We start from the raw sequence: 23,754 nt of genomic DNA, 5'->3' as shown, positions 1-23,754 counted from the left end.
CAGATGCATGTGTATGTTATACTTGCCTTTTGTTCTTTCTTGTATGTTGTTACATATATACACAAGAAACTTTTTATCAATTTAAAAAAAACTGCCCAGACTGTGTGTACCATTCCATTGCTTGAAAAGGCTGCCTTGTTTATTGAAGAGAAAATGAATGTGAAAATTCAAGATGAAACCCTCATGATGCGTTCCTGTCATAGTAAGTGCTTGATTTCCTTTTGTTCCTCAGCACACCAGCAGGCAAGCGTTTGAGCCATTATCAGCAGCAGATCGACACTTTGCAGGAAGAGATCTACAAACTGGAATCAGGTGAAGAATAGTTTTCCATGAGTGCTATCTTTAACATGTCCATTCCTCTTAACAGACATGCAAGCATTGGGAAACTTGGACTTGGAAACACAGAAACAGACAGACTTACATAATGTACATGTATGCATGGTCTCTCTCTCTCTCTCTCTCTCTCTCTCTCTCTCTCTCGGTCTCCCTCCCTCTCTCAGTCTCTTATCTTTTTCTTTCTTTTTTCCATCTCTCTCTTTGTCAAGCACTCATAGAGTTAAGTCAATTGACAAGAGATGAAATGTTGAAATTCCAACTGGTGTATTTTTTGTTTCAATCTATTGCTGTATTTGATTGCCATTGTTGATTCCCATTGTCTTTCCTTTCCTTTCTCCTTTTAGTCTATTAAAACTGTTTTGTGTCAAACCTTTAATCAGAAGTCAAGTTTTGAGTCATTACTTTCAACACATTTCTTTCATCAAGCCCTGTCTTTTGTTCTCTTTCAGGGAAAGACGACTACAGAATCAAATATGATGTTTTATTCAAAGACCATAATGAATTAAAAGAAAAGGTGAGTGTTGCTTTACTTAGGGTTTTTGCAAGAAATTTGCTCCAGACAAAACATTATAGTGAATTCTCACACAACTTTTTTTCGTTTTTTTTTTGTTTTGTTTTTTAGTGGTCTTTGAAAGGATGTATCTCTTATTTCTTGGTATCAAAAGTGTGATTACCAATTTACAAGGTTCAGTCTTTTTTGTACTCAGACCCCGACTGCTTTTCAGTCTGTGACTGACAATGAAATATTCAAGTTGCTATAGTCCCTGAAGACGTTTCTCTCTGCGACTGAATTAAATGTTGTAGCTACTAGTATATAGTTGCTTTATGGAGAGACTTATTTTTGCTTATGATGATTATGCAGTGACTTTTTTTTATATCCTCTGCCTCAGCAGATTTCAGTGGATTAAATGTTCTTGATTTCTGGAAGGAGTATGTACAAAAAAAAAAAAAAAAATTAATGTTTATGTATTTTGAATTGCTTAGGAGTGGTGTGTGTGTGTGTGCTGCACATATTGCTACTTACATTCATGTGCAGAATTTAGAGTTGACCCAGCTGGCTTCAGAAGCAAGGGCCATGAAAGATGAACTCGATATTCTTCGACACGTCTCAGATCAAGTGGTCAGTCGGTCTTATACATGTTTTGTTATTTGTTTGTTTGTTTGGGTTTTTTTGGTATTTTTGTTTTGTCTGTTTTCCTGGCCTGGGAATTGCATAAGTGTCAGTATTGGGTATCTCAACTCCATAAGTCATTTGGTTTTACATGTGCCTCTGTATCTGACAAATGTTCATGTTTTGTTTTGAATTTTAAGCTTGTATGAGAGGCAGTGTGTGAAAGGCAGATCCAGTTTATAATCTTGTGACTGTGTTGGTAGAAAGAAAAAAAAACCAAACCATGAGAATGTTCAGTATATTTTTTACTTGAGAAAGAGATGGATGGATATGAAAGAAAAAGAATAAATGAAGAAGAAAAGAGATGGCACTGTGACATTAAGGGGGTGTGTGGGGGTAGATTTCATCATCAACTATGGTTAAGATAAGGAAGAAAAAGAGAGTGTGAAGAAGATAAATGTGTTGGGGGAGATAGATGGGTGCAGATTTCTTCTGAAGAACAGAAGAAGAGACTGGCTGGTGTGGTTTGTTTCTGAGCGTTTGACCGTACTGAGCAAGTTATAGAAACAGCCATCCTGTGAAATGATTATAAACACATATATGTATAAATATATATGTTTGTTTATTTCAGTTTATTTCAAAATCATTACTTTTCTGTCTATGTCTCTTATGCTTTGTTTTGTCTTTCTTTTGCAGGCAAAATATGAAGCAACTATAGAATCGTACAAAAAGAAGTTAGGTGAGTAGCCAGAATATTTATTGTTAACATATTTGGTGTAACTAAAATTTTGGCAATGGGATGATCCCCAAATGCCAGCTGGCACCCAAGACTGCAGCACTAAAAACCTGTGTAATCTTGCCTCTTAGTTTGAGAGTTGTAGTCCTTCACAAAAGACTAAACTGTAAATGAATTCCCATTGCAATGGACTGAGGGAACCATTGATCATACAGCTCTAACTTTGCTGTTAGCCCAACTGTAAGTTTATGTCAAAGTGTGATATAAGCGGAGTGTAGATGATGATGGTTATAAATGATGGTGGTGGTGGTGGTTCCAGAGGAGATGAGTGACCTGAGGGTGCAGCTGAAGATGCTGGAGGAGAAGAACACGTCCTACATGCAGCAGCAGATTGAGATGGAGGAGGTCAGGAAACTGTGTTGTCTGTCGTCTCCTGTCAGTGACTCCCTGTGTTCTGACTGCGTTGTCTGTTGTCTCCAGTCAGTGACTCTGTCCCTCTTAACACTGTGTTCTGACTGTGTTGTCTGTTGTCTCCAGTCAGTGACTCTGTCCCTCTTAACACTGTGTTCTGACTGTGTTGTCTGTTGTCTCTGTTGTCTCCTGTCAGTGACTCCGTCCCTCTTAACACTGTGTTCTGACTGCGTTGTCTGTTGTCTCTGTTGTCTCCAGTCAGTGACTCTGTCTCTCTTAACACTGTGTTTTGACTGTGTTGTCTGTTGTCTCTTGTCTCCAGTCAGTGACTCTGTCCCTCTTGACACTGTGTTCTGACTGCGTTGTCTGTTGTCTCTGTTGTCTCCTGTCAGTGACTCTGTCCCTCTTGACACTGTGTTCTGACTGTGTTGTCTGTTGTCTCCTGTCAGTGACTCCGTCCCTCTTAACACTGTGTTCTGACTGTGTTGTCTGTTGTCTCCTGTCAGTGACTCCATCCCTCTTAACACTGTGTTCTGACTGTGTTGTCTGTTGTCTCCAGTCAGTGACTCTGTCCCTCTTGACACTGTGTTCTGACTGTGTTGTCTGTTGTCTCCTGTCAGTGACTCCGTCTCTCTTAACACTGTTCTGACTGTGTTGTCTCTGTTGTCTCCAGTCAGTGACTCCGTCCCTCTTAACACTGTTCTGACTGTGTTGTCTGTTGTCTGTTGTCTCCAGTCAGTGACTCCGTCCCTCTTAACAGTGTGTTCTGACTGTGTTGTCTGTTGTCTCTGTTGTCTCCAGTCAGTGACTCCGTCCCTCTTAACACTGTGTTCTGACTGTGTTGTCTGTTGTCTCCAGTCAGTGACTCAGTCTCTCTTAACACTGTGTTCTGACTGTGTTGTCTGTTGTCTCCTGTCAGTGACTCTGTCCCTCTTAACACTGTGTTCTGACTGTGTTGTCTGTTGTCTCCTGTCAGTGACTCCATCCCTCTTGACACTGTGTTCTGACAATGTTGTCTGTTGTCTCTGTTGTCTCCAGTCAGCGACTCAGTCTCTCTTAACACTGTGTTCTGACTGTGTTGTCTGTTGTCTCCTGTCAGTGACTCTGTCCCTCTTAACACTGTGTTCTGACTGTGTTGTCTGTTGTCTCTGTTGTCTCCTGTCAGTGACTCTGTCCCTCTTAACACTGTGTTCTGACTGTGTTGTCTGTTGTCTCCAGTCAGTGACTCCATCTCTCTTAACACTGTTCTGACTGTGTTGTCTGTTGTCTCCTGTCAGTGACTCCTTGTGTTCTGACTGTGTTGTCTGTTGTCTCCTGTCAGTGACTCCTTGTGTTCTGACTGTGTTGTCTGTTGTCTCCTGTCAGTGACTCCATCCCTCTTAACACTGTATTCTGACTGTGTTGTCTTTTGTCTCTGTTGTCTCCTGTAATGACTCTGTTCCTCTTAACACTGTTAACACTGTCTGTGCATGCGTGTGTGTATGTGTGATTATATATATTGATAGTTAAAAGAGAAGAGGCGGATGATGTGTACATGTTTGTATATTTAACCATTTGAAGGACAAATTGAAATGGAAATGTTGGGAAGCACTTCAGATGGAATAGATAGTTTGCTTCTCTGTGATAATGTATCCTCTTGTTTGGGAGCGATTATATCATGCACATGTGTGTGTGTATGTAAAAATATCCAAGGAGGAAAAAATTATTATGTGTTAAATTTTGTGAAACGTTATGGCTTATGCTGACATTCAGATTAATTATCATTTTGTACGGTTCCTGTAGAACCGAAATAACAGCACTCACAGAATTTCCTGCAGTATACATTATCCAGTTCTTTTGTTGTCCTGCAATACTCCTCAGCTGGTTGTCTTTGTGTATGCCTGCAGGATCTCAAACGGTTAGCCACGATCAAACAGCAGCTGGAGTCTTACAAACGCCAGACACTGGAGCTTCAGAATCGCCTGACAGACGAAACCAAGAGAGCCGACAAGTGGGAGTTTGAGTTCAACAGAGTGCAGGAGAAATTTGCTGTTCAGCAGAGAGAAAAAGAAGTAAGGACACTTTGTACAGAGTGAAGAGGACTGGATAGAAAGTGGAAGATCAAATGTCTTCTTTGCAAAGATATTATATTTTGAGGAAGAGAGGTAAGTGTGTGATGTAGGTAAAATGAAGGCTTGTGAAGAAAAAAATGCAAATGATGCAACTTGTAGCTAGTCTTTTGTTTGGCTCAGTGATGTGGCGACTGCAATTTTAAGGTGCTCTCAAAGCCCCACACCAGCTCAAGAAAGAAACATACACAAACTTAGCTATTTCTTAAAATCGTTCCTTAAAGTGTTGTGGGGTTCGTTTTTTTTTTTCCTTTTTGGGTCTTTGCATAATCAACCCTGTGCCTACCACACAACTTTGTGCAATGAGACCATGAGAATGCTGTGCCAAGGGAAGTAATTCTGCAGCAGATACACACTCTCACCACAAAGAAATGTCAGTAAAAAAAACAAAACAACATTTCCTTTTTACTCAATGATCCAGAAATATGAAGCCAAATTCTTAAGACATCGCTTAAAGCAAATCAGCCATATTTCTCCATTCAAAATGAACTAGTGCATGTGGAAAAGAAGCAAAAACAGTTCAAATCTCACTTGCAGATTCTCAGCAATGTACACGAAAAAAAAAAAAAAAAAAAAAATCCCGACTTCACTTAAAGCTACAAAAATTATAGATAAGGAGTACATAGCGATTTTCCAAGTTCAAACAAAGTACTGAAACTTTTGGAAACAAAATGAATTCATTTTTGTACATTGCGATTTTCCAAGTTCACACAAGTACTGAAACTTTCAGAGACAAAATAAATTCATTGCTTAATGTTCTGTACACACTAAGTGGTTTACTTCTGTTTAGAAAAAAAAAAGCCCACTGATAGTGAAATTTGTTCAGCATCTCATCTGATTTGCTGGTCATCAAAATCAGCAATTTTGTTGTTGTTGAAAATTCACAGCAGCAGAACTACACTGTCGAAAGTATTGCAACTAATCACAAAATGGCGGCTTGAAACCAGAAGACAGTATAGTTGCAAGTGCATTCTGGGATTTACAATTGTGATACTGAAAGTATTTGACCTAGTAATCAGCAGTCAGTCTTGGTTTATCCAGTACTCAGAAAATTTCTTAGTAGTGTGGTAGATATTTTTTCGATAATATTATATAGTGCGTGAGAGTGTGTGTATGTGTATGTGTAGTCTAATTTGGGTCTAATTTGCTGATATATGAGGGATGTACTACTTTTTCCTGTGTTGTATGTATACATGTTGATGGAGGTACTGTTTGTGTGTTCACAAGCGTGTGCGTGATTGTGTGAGTGCGTGCTGTTCATGATGCGAGGATGGTGACTGTTTCTTTGTGATTGATTCTTTTTCTTATGATTGTTGCTTCTCTTTTGTAACATGTAATTTGTGGAGCATCATGAGTGATTGTTATTTGAATTTTCTTGAAAATTGTTGTTTCTTTATTGTTGTGTTTGATTTGTGAAGGGCCGTGAGCCTCTCTTTGAGGGAACAGTGCTGTAGAAGAGCACTTCATTATTATTATTAACTATTGTGGTGACTTGTTTCAGCGTGTGATGGCGGAGAGGGACTCGCTGAAGGAGATGAACGAGGAGCTGAAGTGCACACAGGCCACCATGCCCGGCATGTCCATCGGGGACCAGATGGGGGAGGTCGGGTCTGGCTCCTCCTCCTCCACCTCCTCACAGCGCATGGAGATGTTGTCCGTCCCACCAGAGATCAAGTCAGTCATTGCACAGTTTCTTTCTGAATGCGCGTGGGTGCATATGTGTGTGTGGGTGCAACCACAACTTTTGTTCATGCATAATGTGCTTGGCTTGTTTGAGGGACTTGACGGATTTTGTTTTCTTTGTTCATGTGTTGCGCAAGAACAAATGAAAAAGAATGAGATCAAGTGTGTAATCTTGGAAATATTTGCTGTTGGAATTCTCCACCTTGTACGTAAATGGCACGGTGTAAAAGTGTCTGTTGGATTAGAAAAATAGAGGTAAACAGTTTGTGCTGAAATCTTTCAGTGCTTGTAAGAGATTAACAGTCAGTGTGAACAGAAAAAAATCTACATTAACTATTGAGAAAATATATATATATATACTTGCTCAGTTGATTGTTTCAGTCCTATACCAACAGTGTTTCACAATCTGATGCCATGTATGATTATTCACTAATCTGTAATGTAGCTCATATTGAAAGATTTTGTACAGTGCTGGCTGTTTACTTTTTTCTTTTTTCTTCTGTGCATGTGTACAATACAACAATACACAATACACAACCTTTATTGTCTATACCTTGGTACAGAGATTTTCCTTTTGGCAGCAGCACATGTCCAGCATAAAAACAAAACAAAACAAAAAAAACCAAATAAAATGAATGAAAAATAAAAAGATTATTTGAATGGCACCAAATGAAAGATAGCTGTATACACAAACATACAGATTATTGAAATTCTCATGCCCCTCCATTGTAAATAATTCATTAATCTGTAGTGTAACACATATTGAACTATTTTGCACAGCGCTGTCTGTTCACTGTGCTGTGATCAGTTGAACTGTCAAACAGACAGACCAGCAGACAGAAATATTTTGTATATTTGATATTGCATGTCACAGTTGAACTATCAAACGACAGACCAACAACAACTATTTTGTATACTCAGTATTGCACGTCAGTGTGTTGGGCGATTACAGAGAGCAGTTGTTACGGCTGGAGCACGAGAACAAGATGCTGAAGATGGGGACGTCGGGCACGCAGAACGAAGAGTCAGAGGTGCTGCAGTCACAGCTGGATGACTCCAACGCACGCAACAATGAACTGCAGACAGAAGTCAGGTAGGCACAGTCCGACAAAGAGCGACGAGTTTCCCCGTTTCTGCTGGTGATTGTGTGTTTGTGTGTGTGTCTGTGTGCAGGGATGTGTGTTTGTGTGTGTGTGTCTGAGAGTGTGTGTGTGTGTATGTCTGTGTCTATGTGCGGGGATGTGTGTGTATGTGTCTTAGTGTGTGTGTGTGTGTGTGTGTGTGTGTGTTTAGTATGTATACATTAGTTTAGTATACATTAGTTTGCATTGGTGCAAGTTTTACTGTGAAGTGACTGGTTGTATTGTCAGTGTATATTCGTTTCATCCTGCCTGTGGAGTGGTTACTGTGATTTTTTAGACAATGAAGCAAGTTCTTGTTTTTTCCTGGAGCATGCCCCCTCTGCCAGTACACTGTAACACAAGTGCCTTACTGGTCCGTAAAAATTAGTAACAGATTTTCCAATGCATGTCACAAAAAAAACCTTGGCTGTAGTAACATCAGCCAAAGAAAAAAAAAAGAGCAAAAAAAGCATACTCACTTTCAAAATAGTGTATTCAAATTTAGTCTTTATTGCTTTTCAGATTTGGGCTCTGCATATTACCATATTTATAATGTTTCATTTTCTATTTGAATGTGTTCTGCATTGGTTGCACTTCATCGATGGCATTCTGTGTCCTTGATGAACAGTTGACAACACTGATCACACTTTCAGGCTGGATGTAGACTTTTGTCCCAACAAACTCTGATCGGTTTGTTGGGTATATGCAAAGGTTATGCGTCTGCTGCCTTTTTTTTCTTTTCTTTTTTTTTTTTAACAGCAGATGTGATGTAGTGTTTAAATGGATCTGTCTGCATGCTTTGATACCTTGAAACTGAAACCATCCCAACACCATGAATGAATGAATGAATGAAATGATATTTAAATAGTGCCTATCCTTGGTCAGAGACCAAGTTCTAAGCGCTTTACAAACACGGGGCATTTGCACAACAGGTTGCCTACCTGAGTAGAGCTGACTGACAGCTGCCATTTGGTGTGCATCATTTGTTTCCTGTGTCAATCAGATTTTAGGCATAGACACCTACACACTCAGACATACATGTAACATTTTACTTGTGTGACTGGTTTGTATATTTACCCCGCCGTACTCTGTTTTTGGGGGTGTGCATTCTGGGTATGTTTTTGTTTCCATAACCCACTGAATGTTGACATGGATTACAGGATCTTTAACGAACATATTTGATCTTCTGCATACACAGACCCTTGAAGGGAGTTCAGGCACAAGCAGGTCTGCGCACATATTGACGTGGGAGATCAGAAAAATCTCCATCCTTTACCCACCAGGCGCCGTCACTGAGATTTGAAACCGGGACTCTCAGATTGGAATTCCAACGCTTTAACCACTCGACTATTGCACCCATGCAGTACCATGTAAAAATGTCTGTGGCCTTTGTGCAGGTTACTGAACCAGCGACTATTGGAGACCCAGGCCCAGGTGGAAGACCTCCAGGAGAAGCAGCAGACAACGGCCACGGCCTCCTCCAATGAGGTGCTGGAGATGAAGAAGCGCATCACGGAGCAGACACAGAAACTGGAGGAGAAAGAACTGCAGCTGGCCCAGAGGTCTGCCCAGATGGACCAGGTCAAATCTGAGGTGGGGGGCATTTTGCTTGTGTTGTCATTGTACTTTGACTTTCTGCGGGTGTTGTTAAAGACTCAGATGTCTGCCCAGATAGACCAGGTCAAATCTTAGGTAGAGGGCATTTTGCTTGTGTTGTCATTTCTGTGGTAGTTAGAGACCAGGGGTCATCCCAGATGGACCCAGTCAAATCTGAGGTGGGGGGGCATTTTGTTCATGTTATAGTACTTGAATGCTGGTTGTTAAAGACCAGAGGTGTGCCCAGATGGACCAGGTCAAATCAGAGGTGGGGGGCATTTTGTTTGTGTTGTCATTGTACTTTAACTTTCTGTGGTTGTTGTTAAAGACCAGAGGTGTGCCCAGATGGACCAGGTCAAATCAGAGGTGGGGGGCATTTTGTTTGTGTTGTCATTGTATTTTAACTTTCTGTGGTTGTTAAAGACCAGAGGTGTGCCCAGATGGACCAGGTCAAATCAGAGGTGGGGGGCATTTTGTTTGTGTTGTCATTGTACTTTAACTTTCTGTGGTTGTTGTTAAAGACCAGAGGTCTGCCCAGATGGACTTTTTTTTCTTCTCCTCAGACTTGATTCCTGTTGCTGAATCCAGGTTCCATTGAAAGAATCCACATAAACTCAGTTTTCATGTCTGAATTCAACAACTTAGATAAAGGTTGCATATTCCTGTGTATTGAATATTGAATCTTGGCAGACTGGAAAAGAACCCATTGCAACAAAAGCGTTTTACTCTGGCAGAAATCCGCTCTGCTAGGTAAGAAGATATATATGCATACACTCAGGGCCTGACTAGTGCATTGAGTACTGCTTCTAGTCAGGCATTTGACTAGCAGATTTGGTATGGTGTTTATGGATTTGTCAAAACACAGTGACACTTCCTTGGGAAACAAACTGAAAATTAATATTGACGATTCCTGGCCCAACCCAGATTAGAATAATGTTAGTATGTTTCACAATTGTTTCACTCTTATCTTATAATGTAGTAGTATCTTACTTAAATGTTTTTCTTTTTACACGATAACTGATGTGTGCGTGGTGATCAAGGAACGGTGTGACATTTATTCGTTTTTCTCTTTGATATTTGCTGACGGGTATTTTGAGTGAGCCAGAAGAGAATTTTCTGTTTTGATTGAAGCAGACAATAAATTATATTGAATTGAATTGATTGTCTTATATTGAGCACCTGTTAAGCATGAACATTCTAATAGCTTGCCAAGTATTCAGAGAAAGTTCATGGTGTGTGTTGATGTCTTTAACAGCTGAGCAGCACGACAGAGAAGATGACGGCACTGCAGGAAAGGCTGGCTCGCAAAGATGAGGAGATGAAAGCCATGGAAGAGCGGTACACACGCTACCTTGAGAAGGCCAAGAATGTGAGTTCAGGGCTGAATTTCTCCAGCCACTGTCTCTCTAAATAGTCTGCCATGGCTTTACCTCTCTAACCACTATCTCTAAATAGTCTGCCATGGCTTTACCTCTCTAGCCACTGTCTCTAAATAGTCTGTCATGGCTTTACCTCTCTATCCACTATCTCTAATAGTCTGCCATGGCTTTACCTCTCTAGCCACTGTCTCGAAACAGTCTGTCATGGCTTTACCTCTCTATCCACTATCTCTAAATAGTCTGCCATGGCTTTACCTCTCTATCCACTATCTCTAATAGTCTGCCATGGCTTTACCTCTCTAGCCACTGTCTCTAAATAGTCTGTCATGGCTTTACCTCTCTATCCACTATCTCTAAATAGTCTGCCATGGCTTTACCTCTCTAGCCACTGTCTCTAAATAGTCTGCCATGGCTTTACCTCTCTAGCCACTATCTCTAAATAGTCTGCCATGGCTTTACCTCTCTAGCCACTGTCTCTAAATAGTCTGCCATGGCTTTACCTCTCTAGCCACTGTCTCTAAATAGTCTGCCATGGCTTTACCTCTCTAGCCACTATCTCTAAATAGTCTGCCATGGCTTTACCTCTCTAGCCACTGTCTCTAAATAGTCTGTCGTGGCTTTACCTCTCTAGCCACTATCTTTAAATAGTCTGCCATGGCTTTACCTCTCTAGCCACTGTCTCTAAACAGTCTGTCATGGCTTTACCTCTCTATTCACTGTCTCTAAATAGTCTGTCATGGCTTTACCTCTCTAGCCAGTCTCTAAATAGTCTGCCATGGCTTTACCTCTCTAGCCACTATCTCTAAATAGTCTGCCATGGCTTTACCTCTCTAGCCACTGTCTCTAAATAGTCTGCCATGGCTTTACCTCTCTAGCCACTGTCTTTAAATAGTCTGCCATGGCTTTACCTCTCTAGCCACTGTCTCTAAATAGTCTGCCATGGCTTTACCTCTCTAGCCACTGTCTTTAAATAGTCTGCCATGGCTTTACCTCTCTAGCCACTATCTCTAAATAGTCTGCCATGGCTTTACCTCTCTAGCCACTGTCTTTAAATAGTCTGCCATGGCTTTACCTCTCTAGCCACTGTCTCTAAATAGTCTGCCATGGCTTTACCTCTCTAGCCACTGTCTCTAAATAGTCTGAGTGGAGAAAAAGTGCTCTGCCATCAAAAATGATGGCTAGAAGTGGTCATAAACAAGATTAAGACATGAAAGAAATTGGTTCTTCATATTTTATTTCTTAGAACTTTTTTTTTGGTCTCTTTTATCTTTTATTTATTTCTAAAAACTTTCATCTCTGTGCACATTTCATTTGATGGATACCAGACTTTCTGTGTGGCCAGCAGTGTTAACAGGCACATGCAATTATTGTACACAAATATTTGCTGACCAAATCATTTTTGTTCTTGGTTTTTCTTTCTTTTTTTATGTACCTGTGATTAGACTGAAAAAAATGAGTCATTCGTTTAAGGTTCATAGTAACTTTGGTTTGTACCTCTGTTTCTCAGAGTTTAAAACAAATCAAGTAGGGACAATTGTATAATGATGATATGGGTTTGTGATTGATAAAAAAGAAAAGAAAAAAAACCCATCCTTGTTGTAGCATTCAGTTGTATATTTCTTATACATTATGCTTTACTGAGTGTTGTGGATGATTTAATTGTGGTTTTCCTTGCACATGTGACACCATTATTCTTAAATATTACACAGTTTTTATATGGAACAAGATTTTTTGTGATCCGCATTGCACAGATGTCCTTTGTGTTTTTGTTGTTTTTTGTGAAAGGGAATAATTTCATGGAGTGAAAAACATGAAGGGCTGTATTTGGTGTGTGACGGTGGTGGTGGTGGTGGTGGTGGTGGTTGCAGGTGATCCAGAGTCTGGACATGAACCAGACACTGGAGACGTCCCCAGAATTGGTGTCCCTGAGGCATCAGCTGCTGGAGAAAGACCAGTACATCAACCACATAGAGGTGAGCACAGGGACTGAGAAATGATTTCACTGACCAGTGAAAAGACGTTTAAACTAGGGAAACAAAAAACAAAAAGCAAAAAAAAAAAAAAAAAAAACAGGGACAGGGCACAGACGGGCTGGCAATTCACTCTACTGGCTCATGTGGTGATAGGGTGGCTCAAGTTCAGGTTAAATGAATCAATTGCGATCGCGCCTTACTTTTAGCCCGATCTCCCAGTCGAACCATATAATTATGTGACCTGGTTGAAGACAAAATTTGGCAAAAAACAAGAACGCCAGAGAATCGACAGACAGAAAATACGAAAGAACTTAGCCGTATGAAGAGCACAGGAACAGGAGTCATAATGGCTGCTGGAAAAAGAGGGCGCTAGCCAGGGGGACAAAGGGGAGGTTATCGGCCATAGTACTTTCGTTTTCTCCGCATAGGCGGATAGTTTGCACAAGACAGGAATGTCAGACCCCTGCCGGAGTCTGCGCTAGTTGGGTCACGGTAAGTATGTTATTTAAACGTAATTTTAGATAGAAAATTTCCTTTAAGTGCCCCATACGGCCATCAAGGCAGTGAAACAACATTCCAGTCCTCTCCTTCTGCCATTTTAACCCATCTCCAGTTTAAGTCGGATACCCATTCCCCTGTGGCTGGAGTGAGGAAAATGGGAGTGAAGTGCCATTCCTGAGGACACAACCACAGTGTCCAACTGGGGACTCAAACCCAGGTGACTGATGAACTCTGAATCAGAAGTTGAATACCCAGGCAGCTGCCATTGCGCCTCCTTGGGCTGGGTGGGAGCAGATAAAGGAATATAGGTGTATGAATGTATGCCTTGACGTATGTCTCTGTGTATGTGTGGTTGTACATGTGCGTCATTGTGTATAATCAGTGTGTGTCGTTTTTTGGTTTTTCTTACTTTTCATTTTAATGTACGTTTGCCAAGGGAAAGACTGATAATTTGGTTAATTTTATTGTTGATGATTTTATATATTATGTGGCATTATAATTTTCGTGTTAAATTTGATTTATCAGTTTGTCCAAGTGTGATACTTGTATGCATTGTATCAGTGGGTTTTCAGTGACTGACAGAAATTTTTAGTGGATAAAACAAACACTTGGCGGCTGTCAGTGCATTTATATCATGTATGATTCAGAAGGCGTGTTCTGTAAAACATTTCTTGGAAAATGTAAACATTTGTGACAGACATGTACATGTCAATTGTCACAGAATCCTCTTCACTCTTTGAGGAGTGCAGGGACATTTGAAAGATAAATCTGACATTTGAGTCCATTCATGCTGAAGAATATGTGACATACTAAAGAAAAGCGGACTTAAGCCTGTGGTTAAAATGTCATCCATGCTGAAGAAAGACTTGTGTATGTCAATTGTCACAGAATCCTCTTCACTCTTTGAGGAGTGCAGGGACATTTGAAAGAAAAAATCTGACATTTGAGTCAATTCATGCTGAAGAATATGTGACATACTAAAGAAAAGTGAACTTAAGCCTGTGGTTAAAATGTCATCCATGCTGAAGAAAGACTTGTGTATGTCAATTGTCACAGAATCCTCTTCACTCTTTGAGGAGTGCAGGGACATTTGAAAGAAAAAATCTGACATTTGAGTCAATTCATGCTGAAGAATATGTGACATACTAAAGAAAAGTGAACTTAAGCCTGTGGTTAAAATGTCATCCATGCTGAAGAAAGACTTGTGATGCCCTTTTACAGAAGGAGCATGAGAGGATGCGTGCTGTACATGACGAAGAGGAGCGTCTGATTGTGACAGCGTGGTATAACCTGGTAAGTCGTGAGTCACTCAGTACAACATTTGGTAAGTCATGAGTCACTCATTGTGACAGCATGGTATAACCTGGTAAATGGTGAGTCACTCATTGTGACAGTGTGATATAATCTGGTAAGTCATGAGTCAGTCATTGTGACAGCGTGGTATAACCTGGTAAGTCGTGAGTCACTCATTGTGACAGTGTGGTTTTACCTGGTAAGGCGCGAGTCAGTCAGTGCAATATTTGGTAAGTCATGATTCACTCATTGTGACAGTGTGGTATAATCTGGTAGTTGTGAGTCACTCGTTGTGACAGGTGGTATAACCTGTTAAGTCATGAGACACTCATTGTTACAGCGTGGTATAATTTAGTAAGTCATGAGTCACTCATTGTGACAGCGTGGTATAATTTGGTAAGCTGTGAGTCACTCATTGTGACAGCGTGGTATAATTTGGTAAGTTGTGAGTCACTCATTGTGACACCATGGTATAACCTGGTAAGTGGTGAGTCACTCATTGTGACAGCGTGGTATAATAATGGCAAGTCATTTGGATGAGATGATAACCTCCCATGTGCACCATACACTTAAAAGAACCCATGGCAACAAAAGAATTGTCCCTGGCAAGATTCTGTAGAAAAATCCATTGGATCAGAAAGCTTATGCACTTGGAGGCAGAAAAACAAAGTTAAGAAGAAGAAAAAAAAACAGGTGGCACTCTGGTAGTGACGGAGAGGAGCCTGAATTTCACGTAAAAGAATCTATTGTGACAAGATAAATACAGTACAGTACAGTTTCAGTTTCTCAAGGAGGCATCGCTGTGTTTGAACAAATCCATATTATAGGCTACTTCACATTTGCTAGGCAAATGCCTGACCAGCAGCATAACTCAGCGCACCTTGTCAGGCCTTGAGTGTCTGCATATGTATTTGTATACCTATCAGAGTGGATTTCTTCTACTGAATTTTGTCAGAGGACGACACTCGTTGCCATAGGTTCTTTCTCAGTGCGCCAAGTGCGTGCTGCACACGGGACTCTGGTTTATCATCTCATCTGAACGACAAGACGCTCAGATAGATTTTCCAGTCAAACTTGGCGAGAAAGGATGAGAGCAGGATTCGAACCCATGCCCTCATGGACTCTCTGGATTGGCAGATGAGCGCAGTAACCATTCTGCCACCTTCCTCCTTGAGGAATACAATACGATACAGTCCAATACGATACAGTAAAATACAATACAGTACGATACGATACAGTAGAATACAATACAGTACAATACGATAAGTGCAGTACAGTACAGTACAATATGATACAGTACAGTACAATACAATCAGTACAATATGATAGAGTACAATACGATACAGCACAATACAATACAGTAGAATACAGTACAATACAATTCAGTACAATATGATACAGTACAATACAACACAGCACAATACAGTACAATACAATACAGCACAGTATAGTACAATATGATACAAAACAGTACAGCACAATACAGTACAGTGGATTACAGTACAATACAGCACAATGCAATAAAATACAATACAGTACAGCACAATACAGTACAGTGGATTACAGTACAATACAGCACAATACAATAAAATACAATACAGCACAGCACAATACAGTACAGCACAATACAGTACAATACAATACAATACAGTACAATACAATGGATCCCCATATGTCGTGGCAGGGCATGCAGCTCCACCGGCAGGCAGCAGAGGAACGACTGGCCAACAACAACATGGGCCAGTCCTTCCTGGCCCGCCAGCGCCAGGTGCACTCCGCCCGACGCGCCCAGACGATAAACACGCTACACAGCAGCAACGCCAACAGGTGATCATGTGCTTTTGCGCACACCTGCATACTCCTCCCCCCGGGCCACCTTGCTGTGCTGTACACGCTACGCGCTCTCGTCCTTGTCGACCCCGTGTCCGTGGTCTGTGTGTGTCTCTATGACCCTCGTTTTTGCTGCGTTTTGCTTTGAAGCACAGCGTAACTAGCAATACTCATATACAGCCTGTTCTCTTATGTCCCTGTCAGGTTTGTGTTTTGTCGTTTTTTTGCGTTCTTCACCCCCACACCCCTCATCTGGTTTGTGGATGTCAATTTTTAAAATCTTAGTATACTGCCTTGGCATTTATTGTCTCCATCTTAAATTGTACTTTGTGTATCATCTTTATGTACATTAAGGAGTTATTGGATGTGACTGAGAGAGGAAGAGATAGAATATGTGTTTGGGGGTGGGTAGGAGAGTGGGAGGATGATAATGTTAGAGACTGAGATGGTCGACATTGATTTATATTTTGTAGTAATTCTATTGTTATAGTATGAGTCTTGTCTTTTTTAACTCAGATTTATCCATTACCTTGGCATTCATGATCATGTGAATCTGTCCAATGATCTAGATGAGCTCTTGAAGATTTTTGTCTCCATCCCATCCCCCATGTACTTTCTCACTAATGATATGTTCACAGAATTCATTTATTTATTTATTCAACAATATTCCAGAGATTCACCTGCCAATTCAAAGCGCGATTTTGACTGTTTAGTGCACCTGTGTCCGAAATAAGTCATTGAACTGCTTCTCTTTTTTTTGTGCATACATTTCTTCCTGCTGTTCATATAAATCGTCTTATATCACATTGTGAAAAGACGTTAAAATGGAAGTACACATACAGTTAGTTTGTTTTATAGAAAAAAGGTGTAACTCCTAAAAACAGGCTGGCATGACAAGAGAAGTGAACTGGTGACTGTGACAACTCTGTTGGCTTTCCCCAGTGATGATGACTGGTTTGCTGTGTGTTGGACGTTTGGTTGACATCACAGTTTGCCGTTTGTTACTTCCATTATCAGAAAAAACGAAGTTGGGTTTTAGGTGGGAGACAAAAGTAAAACATTTTATACTGACGGACACCAGCTTCAACAGGCATGAAGTATTGTTTCCCCAGCTGTTTATGACATGGGGAAAATGAGAGATTGTGAGATGTCCGAGTTTTAGATTTTATGTTTACTTGTGTTTAAGAGTTTGTTTTATCTTTTGATATGTAAATCGCACCTCCATGCTCCATGTCCATTTTTTGTTGTTGTTTTTAGAGACGACAGGATTCATGAGATCTGAGTTTTATGCTTGACTTGGTTTCTAGTTTTAATCATGATGGTGACACTAATAATTATGGCTAATATAACTAATCTCAAAGCAGTAGACTTCTTGCTATGTTCCAGTGTTGATATGTGTCTGTCTCTAATTGTGTACAAGCTAGTCTTGGTGTACCTGGAGAAAGCAGAGAGGTGAATGACTTTGCCTGTGAAAACGTTTTGGTGATGATCACATGTACATGATTATGGTTTACCATTTTAACACTTGTTGTCTTTGCACATGTGCTTGTGGCAGTGATCAGAAAATGGTGTTTTACAGTCTTAATTTATAAAATTGGTGAGATTGTTAGGCATTGATTTCTTGCTAACATTTTTATCATTGCGTCCGATTAATTTCTGTTATGGCCCACTGTTAAATGGGCGCTCCTTCTCTTTTCCTATCAAGCAAGTATTCTTTTTTTTTCTTCTCTTTTTTGTTGTTGTTTCTCTTTATCTCCAACACCTAACGATCTGTGCCTTGTGTATTTATGATTTTTCTGAGTTCATATGTTTTGTGATGTGAACATAGTCCATATTCTGTTCATGTGCTTATCAATAACTTACTAAGATTCTCCAGTCCTTTTATTTATTTCTTTGTTACATTAACACATTGTGAGCTTACTGTTTTATATTTAGTGCTGTTCTTGTCCTTTTTACAGCGTTTTTATTTTCCTTGTTAGATATTTGTTGATTTTTTAACAACATGTATTATTTTTATTTGCTTTGACTAATTCTAGTTTTCTTTTTCTTTCTTTTTGGCAAATGTATTGGAGGGCATTGTGCCCCTAATGTTAGTAGCTTGCCTTTCTCTTATTTATTACCCTGTAAATAATCCTCAGTTTGTGTGATAACTTCATGACAGACCTATGTACAGTAGACATGGAAAGACACAATTTCAAGAGAGAAAAATTGTCTCTAAGATAGACCAACATCCATCTTATAGCTTTCAGCACATGGTATTTCCCTCCCAAATCTTTGTGTTTCTGTTTGTGTCATGTACATGATTTTAGCCACCATCCTGTCTGAGGGTATGGACAGCAGCTACTTTAGAAACATGAGTATGTGGGGATGCAATGGAGATAAGTCAGGATGGAAAACATGATGCTGTGACTTGAGTACTGATGGTCGTTTATAATGTATGTTGAAAAAAAAAAGAGCCCACATTGCTGTCTTTTTAAGACTCTTTTATGTATGTGATTTTATCATGTCAGATCTTTTATCCTTGTTCACTTTAGTTCTTTCCCAAAGACTTCTGATTTTTATGGAATTTATAATTGGTGTTGTGTGACAGAGTGGAGAGGAGAAAGAGGGAATGTGTTGTGTTGCAGTCAGGGGTGAACAGCATCTTTGTTTTACAACTTGAGTGCAAAGAGGAGGACATTTCATTTTTGGGTGTTCATTTTTATTTTGTTTTTATCTGTTGGTCAAATTTCATTATGTACTCCACCACAAGGGGACATTATCTAGCGTGTTACATGTACCGATACTGCAGAGGAGTAGTGCATATTTCTTTTATTCCAATCCGTTTTAATCCAGTTATTTCGTGACCCACATTTCAACATGTAGAAAATCACAGTGGTCTGTGTGTGTAACAGTTCATTGTTTGTTTGTCATGAATTCACCTACTCATTGCATTGTGGACAAACGTTTTATGTACAGTTGATACCATGTATCCTATCTCAAGGTATGACTTGCTTCCCATGTCTTTTTCCCTTCTGTTTTCCTGGGCTGGGACTCCCACACTGACTCATTTGCATCATACAGGCAGCCACAGTCGTTTTCTTTTTTCCTTTTTTTTTTCCTTGCTATCCTATCATGTGCAATTGCAAGCCCCCCCTTCACAGCCACACTGACAATTTTTTGTCGAAAGCGAAAGGGGGAGGGAGGGGGAGGGCACATATTGGGTATGTTCGTGTTTCCATATCTCATTGACCGAACACTGATATATTGAATATTAAGGGATCTTTTAACATGTGTATTTGATAGTCTGTGTGGGTATACAGACAATGCAGGTTAAAGCATCTAGCAGGTTTCCTCATACATGGACTTGAGAGATAAGAAAAAAATCTCTTTCCATTTCCCCTCCAGATGAGAAAATTCTCCACTCTCAACTTTCAGATACTGCCAGGATTTGAACCACAGGCCTTGAGGATCTGCAGAATGAAAGTCCATCTTACTATTACTATCCACTCAGCTTTCAAGCCAGTCATGTTTTGAATGACCAGTATAGGGCAGGGAGAGTGAAAGTGCTTGTCTACTTGGCAATACTGACTGTACACAGCTGGCGCTCCTGCTGTTCTTTAGTTTCTTGCTGCATAGTTAGTATAATTGACTAGTTAGTATAATTGTCAGAATGCCAAATGGATCATCATATTTATTTACATTTTATTTTGTTGTTGTCTTTTTCTAAATCCACATTGGTGAGGTTACATCTAGATAGGCCTATTTTGTTGCAGTTGTGTATTGGAAGCAGTTTGTTTTTGATAATCTGATTACTGTACATAGTTTGTGTGTGTGTGTGTTTGAGATAGACAATATCTTTAAAGAGGCAGAGAAAATGTAAATTTCTGCAGGGTTTAAGAGCCAGAAATATTATTGATAGATACTTGGACATTGAACATTATATTGCAAATGAGCCATACATGTAAACGCAAAAGATAGTCACAGGCAGATGCTTTGTTTGTTTTAAAAACAAGGACAGAAACCTTGTGTATGTTTAAGACAAGAATCTGTCACTCAGTGCAAATCTTAAAATGGAAGGCAACACATAAATAAGTTTTCAGACTTTGTTATCATGGTGCAAAGTGTTTAGATCCAAGAACGTCATTATTGTAATCTTTTAGGACTCTGAACACATAGTGCCATTGCTAAAAGCCAGGAATATCACACTGACAGCAGATCTGTGACATCACAGTGCGGTAGTTGAGAATTAGGAATATTGATTCTCAAAATTTAACAAGCATGATTATAAGTATAACTGCCCAACCCCCTCACCTCTTAGCGCCACATGACAAAGCTAGGAACATTAATTAGTACATCAAGAGAAAGTCTTTAGAACGAGCAAACTGTCATCATATAAATATTTTTGAACCAATTCATATTTTAAAAACATTAAATGTCGGGTCTTTGGTGTTGTAAAGTAATAGACGTACAAATTGATTGTTTTGAGCCAAGACCATCACATTGCAAACTACTAAGTATGATGCACATCTTTAGGGCCAGGAACATTACTGTGTGAATATTTAAGAATCATGACTTGCATTACACATCAGTTACAGTGTAGAATGTTATTTTGCAAACCTTAGAAACTGAAATATTGCAGTGAGTATTCCTGTATAGATTCTGGACCATTCTTATTGATTTATTGTTGTCTATTCCCTACATGTGGTTTTATAACAGAGAATTGATCTGTGCAGATCTAGCTGCTCTTTCTGGTGTTCAGTGATACAGATTCCAAACTCAGAATCTTTGGATCATTAGTTTTCTAGACTCTCTTGCATTTGCACAGAGGTTTGAGTTCTTTATACATTGAGGCAGGGCTCATGCTCATTGCTATTGTGTAAAATCTGAAAGGATGAAGTCTTGAGTTTGCACTGGCTGCAGTAGTGAAGAGGGAACTTTCCTTCTACATCTATGCCTCCAGAATAATTGGATCTGTTATGAAGCAAAATGTCTGAAGGCACTTAAGGAAAGATATTAAGGAGTCCAGTTGAACGATAGGATTTTTTTTATGAAGCAAAATGTCTGAATGGACTTCAAGGAATTATGTTAAGCAGACCAGTAGATTGACTAGAAAAAGTTTTTGACAGGGTAAGCAAATGAGGTGGTTGTTTTTTTTCCATGTGCTCATGCAATGATTCATGCAGACCCAAGTCCTGGTATGGCCCTGTGTGGTCAGCTGGACTCTAAACAACAAGAACAAGAACATGCAGACCTAAGATGATGAACAGATGCCTCAAAAAGTCTAGCATAAGGTGATAATATATAACAGTATAAACTGTAATAGTGTGCATATATATCACAGCTTAATTGTAAGAGAATTGAAGGGTTGGAGTAATATTTTGTGCAGCAGTTAACGTTTCCGTTTGAAGGAAGAGCGCTTTTGGATGTGTACAAGAAAGAATGTATCATTTTACAAGATTTCATTCATTACATTTTGGAGATGTGATAAAAATATTTAAAAAAAACAACAAAAAAACAACCTCTGCTATCAATTCACTCTTTTCAAGTCTTCCTGTGTGGGGATTGAGGGCAGATGTTTGGTGCTGTTGTCTGTAAAGCAATATTATATTGGTCTTTGTTGTTTTTTTAGTTCTTTTTACCAATTTAATTTCTAGACCATGTTGATGTGTGAGTGAAGTGACTAACATGCACTGAGGGATGATTTTATAGACATCGCTGAGAGAACATTATAATATTGTGTGTGCAGTCAACTGTGTGTGTGTGTGTGTGTTTGCCTGCATGTGACATGCAAGTGTGTGTGTGTGTGCTTGCATGCATGTGACGTGTGTGTGTGTGAGTGTATGTGTGTGTTGGCTCTCACATGTTGGTGTACTCTGAGTGTGTGTGTGTTTGAGAATAATAAAATGTTTTTAAAATAATGTTCAAATAGAGATTTCATATTTTTTTGTTGTTGTTCATAGATAGAAAATGTTCCAGGAAAATTACATCTTAATCAGAAAGTGCAAATTGTTATTCATTTCTCAGTGCTGTTCATTGATTATTCACATTGAAAGACAGCTTTCTCTGTGTTCACCAAAGTACAACCACAGTTTCTGAACATTTCATTTTCTTCGTTTCTGCCACTGTCTGTTGCAAGTCATTTCAGGTTCCAAAATGCTTTATGCAACTGGCACAGTGGACATATTCATTTATAAAACAGAAGGCAGTGTTTTATGTAATGTATAACATGTAAGGATTAACTTGTTCTATTAAAGATCAAATAAATGATGTTTTGTTGACAGACAATATTAAATGCTTGTGAAAAGAATGAAGGTTGCATTTCTTTTGTGTGTATGGGCTATTGTTGTTGTGTGTGTGTGTATACATGTGTGTGTGTGTGTGTGTATACGTGTGTGTGTGTGTGTGTGTGAATGAGAGAGAGAAAGAGAGAAGTTCACCATTCACTTTTCTAACTTTTGTGTTGGAGTGTGCATTGTTTTTGGAACAGGGTCCCCCCACCCCAATCCTTCTGCAATCACTGAGCAACAAAACGACCAAAGAGTACCCCACCTTTCTCTTTTCATTAACGATATTGTAAACCTGATATGTATCAGGTTACTATATGTGTCATACAATTAATCACCAGATACACCAGTTTCTACCACCTTGTTACAAGGAAGACCCATCTCCCCCAAACACTCGAACAGGAAATATCCCATCTTTTTATTCACTCCTTGATCAAAGCAAAAATTCTGTAAAAAGCCTAAGCACACTGAAGGCTTCTAAGTTGACAGGTTAGTGCACATGTTGTGTGTAATATTTCTGAAGCTGCATTTTGCATGAAACTGTACAACACCCATCTTTGCTGATTTTTATTTTATTTATTTTTTTTTTTTTCATTTATAACCTTTGTTCTCATTTCATATCGGTAAAGAACACAGATTTGTTTCAATAATATCAACTCTGGACTAGTGGAGGCTGTGTGTGTGTGTGTGTGTGTGTCTTAAAAACTGCTGATTTCTCCAAGAGAGCAAGTGGTACCAGGCTTGACAAGAATATATGTATCAATCAATTACATATATATATATATATATACAGAGAGAGAGAGAGAGCTCTCCTTGCTTAACTTGCTGCTTGAAGTGTGTCCTCACATTATTCCAGCACCTGCTACAGGAACAGCTTTCCGACCTCCACCTCCTCCCCTCATCTAAAGACATATACTGGATATATTATGTGCTTTTAACAACCCTGCATTTTGGAAATTTATGGTACAGTGGCATTTTCAGTACCTGCTCTCTCTCTTTCTACATCTATAACAGATGATCAAAATCATCATTTTTTTTCTGCCCAAAGGTAATATTTCCACCTGTTCCGTCCCTTCCCTCCCTCCACCCTCACTTCTGTTTATCAGGGGCTGATATTCATCTTTTCCAAGTCTGCTTGTCTCCTCTTCCTTCAAGACTTTTTCCTCATGCAGTATAGAGGAGTCTTGCATGTGTTGCCTGCTTCATTTTTTTTTTAATCTATTTAATCTTGCATGCATAAAGCAGTTCTCCGGACAAAATGCCACTGGCTTTTTGTATGTTCTTCAGTGAAAAAAAAAAAAGACTTGTGCATGTCCTTTTGAGAGGCAAGAGATGTATTTGGTGTGCCCTTTCAAACACTATGATCTTGCTTGCAATACTTTCAGAACATTATGTGCTTCAAGTTGCTAT

General features: G+C 39.5%; 1 protein-coding gene across 2 annotated transcripts in view; it reads left to right on the top strand.

Moving 5' to 3' along the window:
• Positions 1 to 23,754, top strand: part of LOC143279723 (protein Hook homolog 3-like) — a 38,179-nt gene that overhangs the window by 10,151 nt on the left and 4,274 nt on the right. The window contains exons 10-23 of one of the 2 annotated variants that reach the window (XM_076583844.1): positions 233 to 312; positions 786 to 850; positions 1,373 to 1,456; positions 2,144 to 2,186; positions 2,503 to 2,588; positions 4,481 to 4,645; positions 6,204 to 6,376; positions 7,338 to 7,478; positions 8,904 to 9,099; positions 10,358 to 10,471; positions 12,350 to 12,454; positions 14,177 to 14,248; positions 15,933 to 16,075; positions 19,496 to 22,052. In XM_076583844.1, coding sequence (XP_076439959.1) covers positions 233 to 312; positions 786 to 850; positions 1,373 to 1,456; positions 2,144 to 2,186; positions 2,503 to 2,588; positions 4,481 to 4,645; positions 6,204 to 6,376; positions 7,338 to 7,478; positions 8,904 to 9,099; positions 10,358 to 10,471; positions 12,350 to 12,454; positions 14,177 to 14,248; positions 15,933 to 16,075; positions 19,496 to 19,526 — 1,498 coding nt within the window. In that variant the 3' untranslated portion in view covers positions 19,527 to 22,052. Of the gene's footprint in view, positions 1 to 232; positions 313 to 785; positions 851 to 1,372; positions 1,457 to 2,143; positions 2,187 to 2,502; positions 2,589 to 4,480; positions 4,646 to 6,203; positions 6,377 to 7,337; positions 7,479 to 8,903; positions 9,100 to 10,357; positions 10,472 to 12,349; positions 12,455 to 14,176; positions 14,249 to 15,932; positions 16,076 to 19,495; positions 22,053 to 23,754 lie in introns of those variants that run through there. The other variant, XM_076583843.1, reaches the window with a different exon arrangement.

Source organism: Babylonia areolata, chromosome 3 (assembly GCF_041734735.1).
Source record: "Babylonia areolata isolate BAREFJ2019XMU chromosome 3, ASM4173473v1, whole genome shotgun sequence".
NCBI classification, from domain to species: Eukaryota; Metazoa; Mollusca; class Gastropoda; order Neogastropoda; family Buccinidae; genus Babylonia; species Babylonia areolata.
This window is presented reverse-complemented; position numbering and strand designations above follow the sequence as displayed.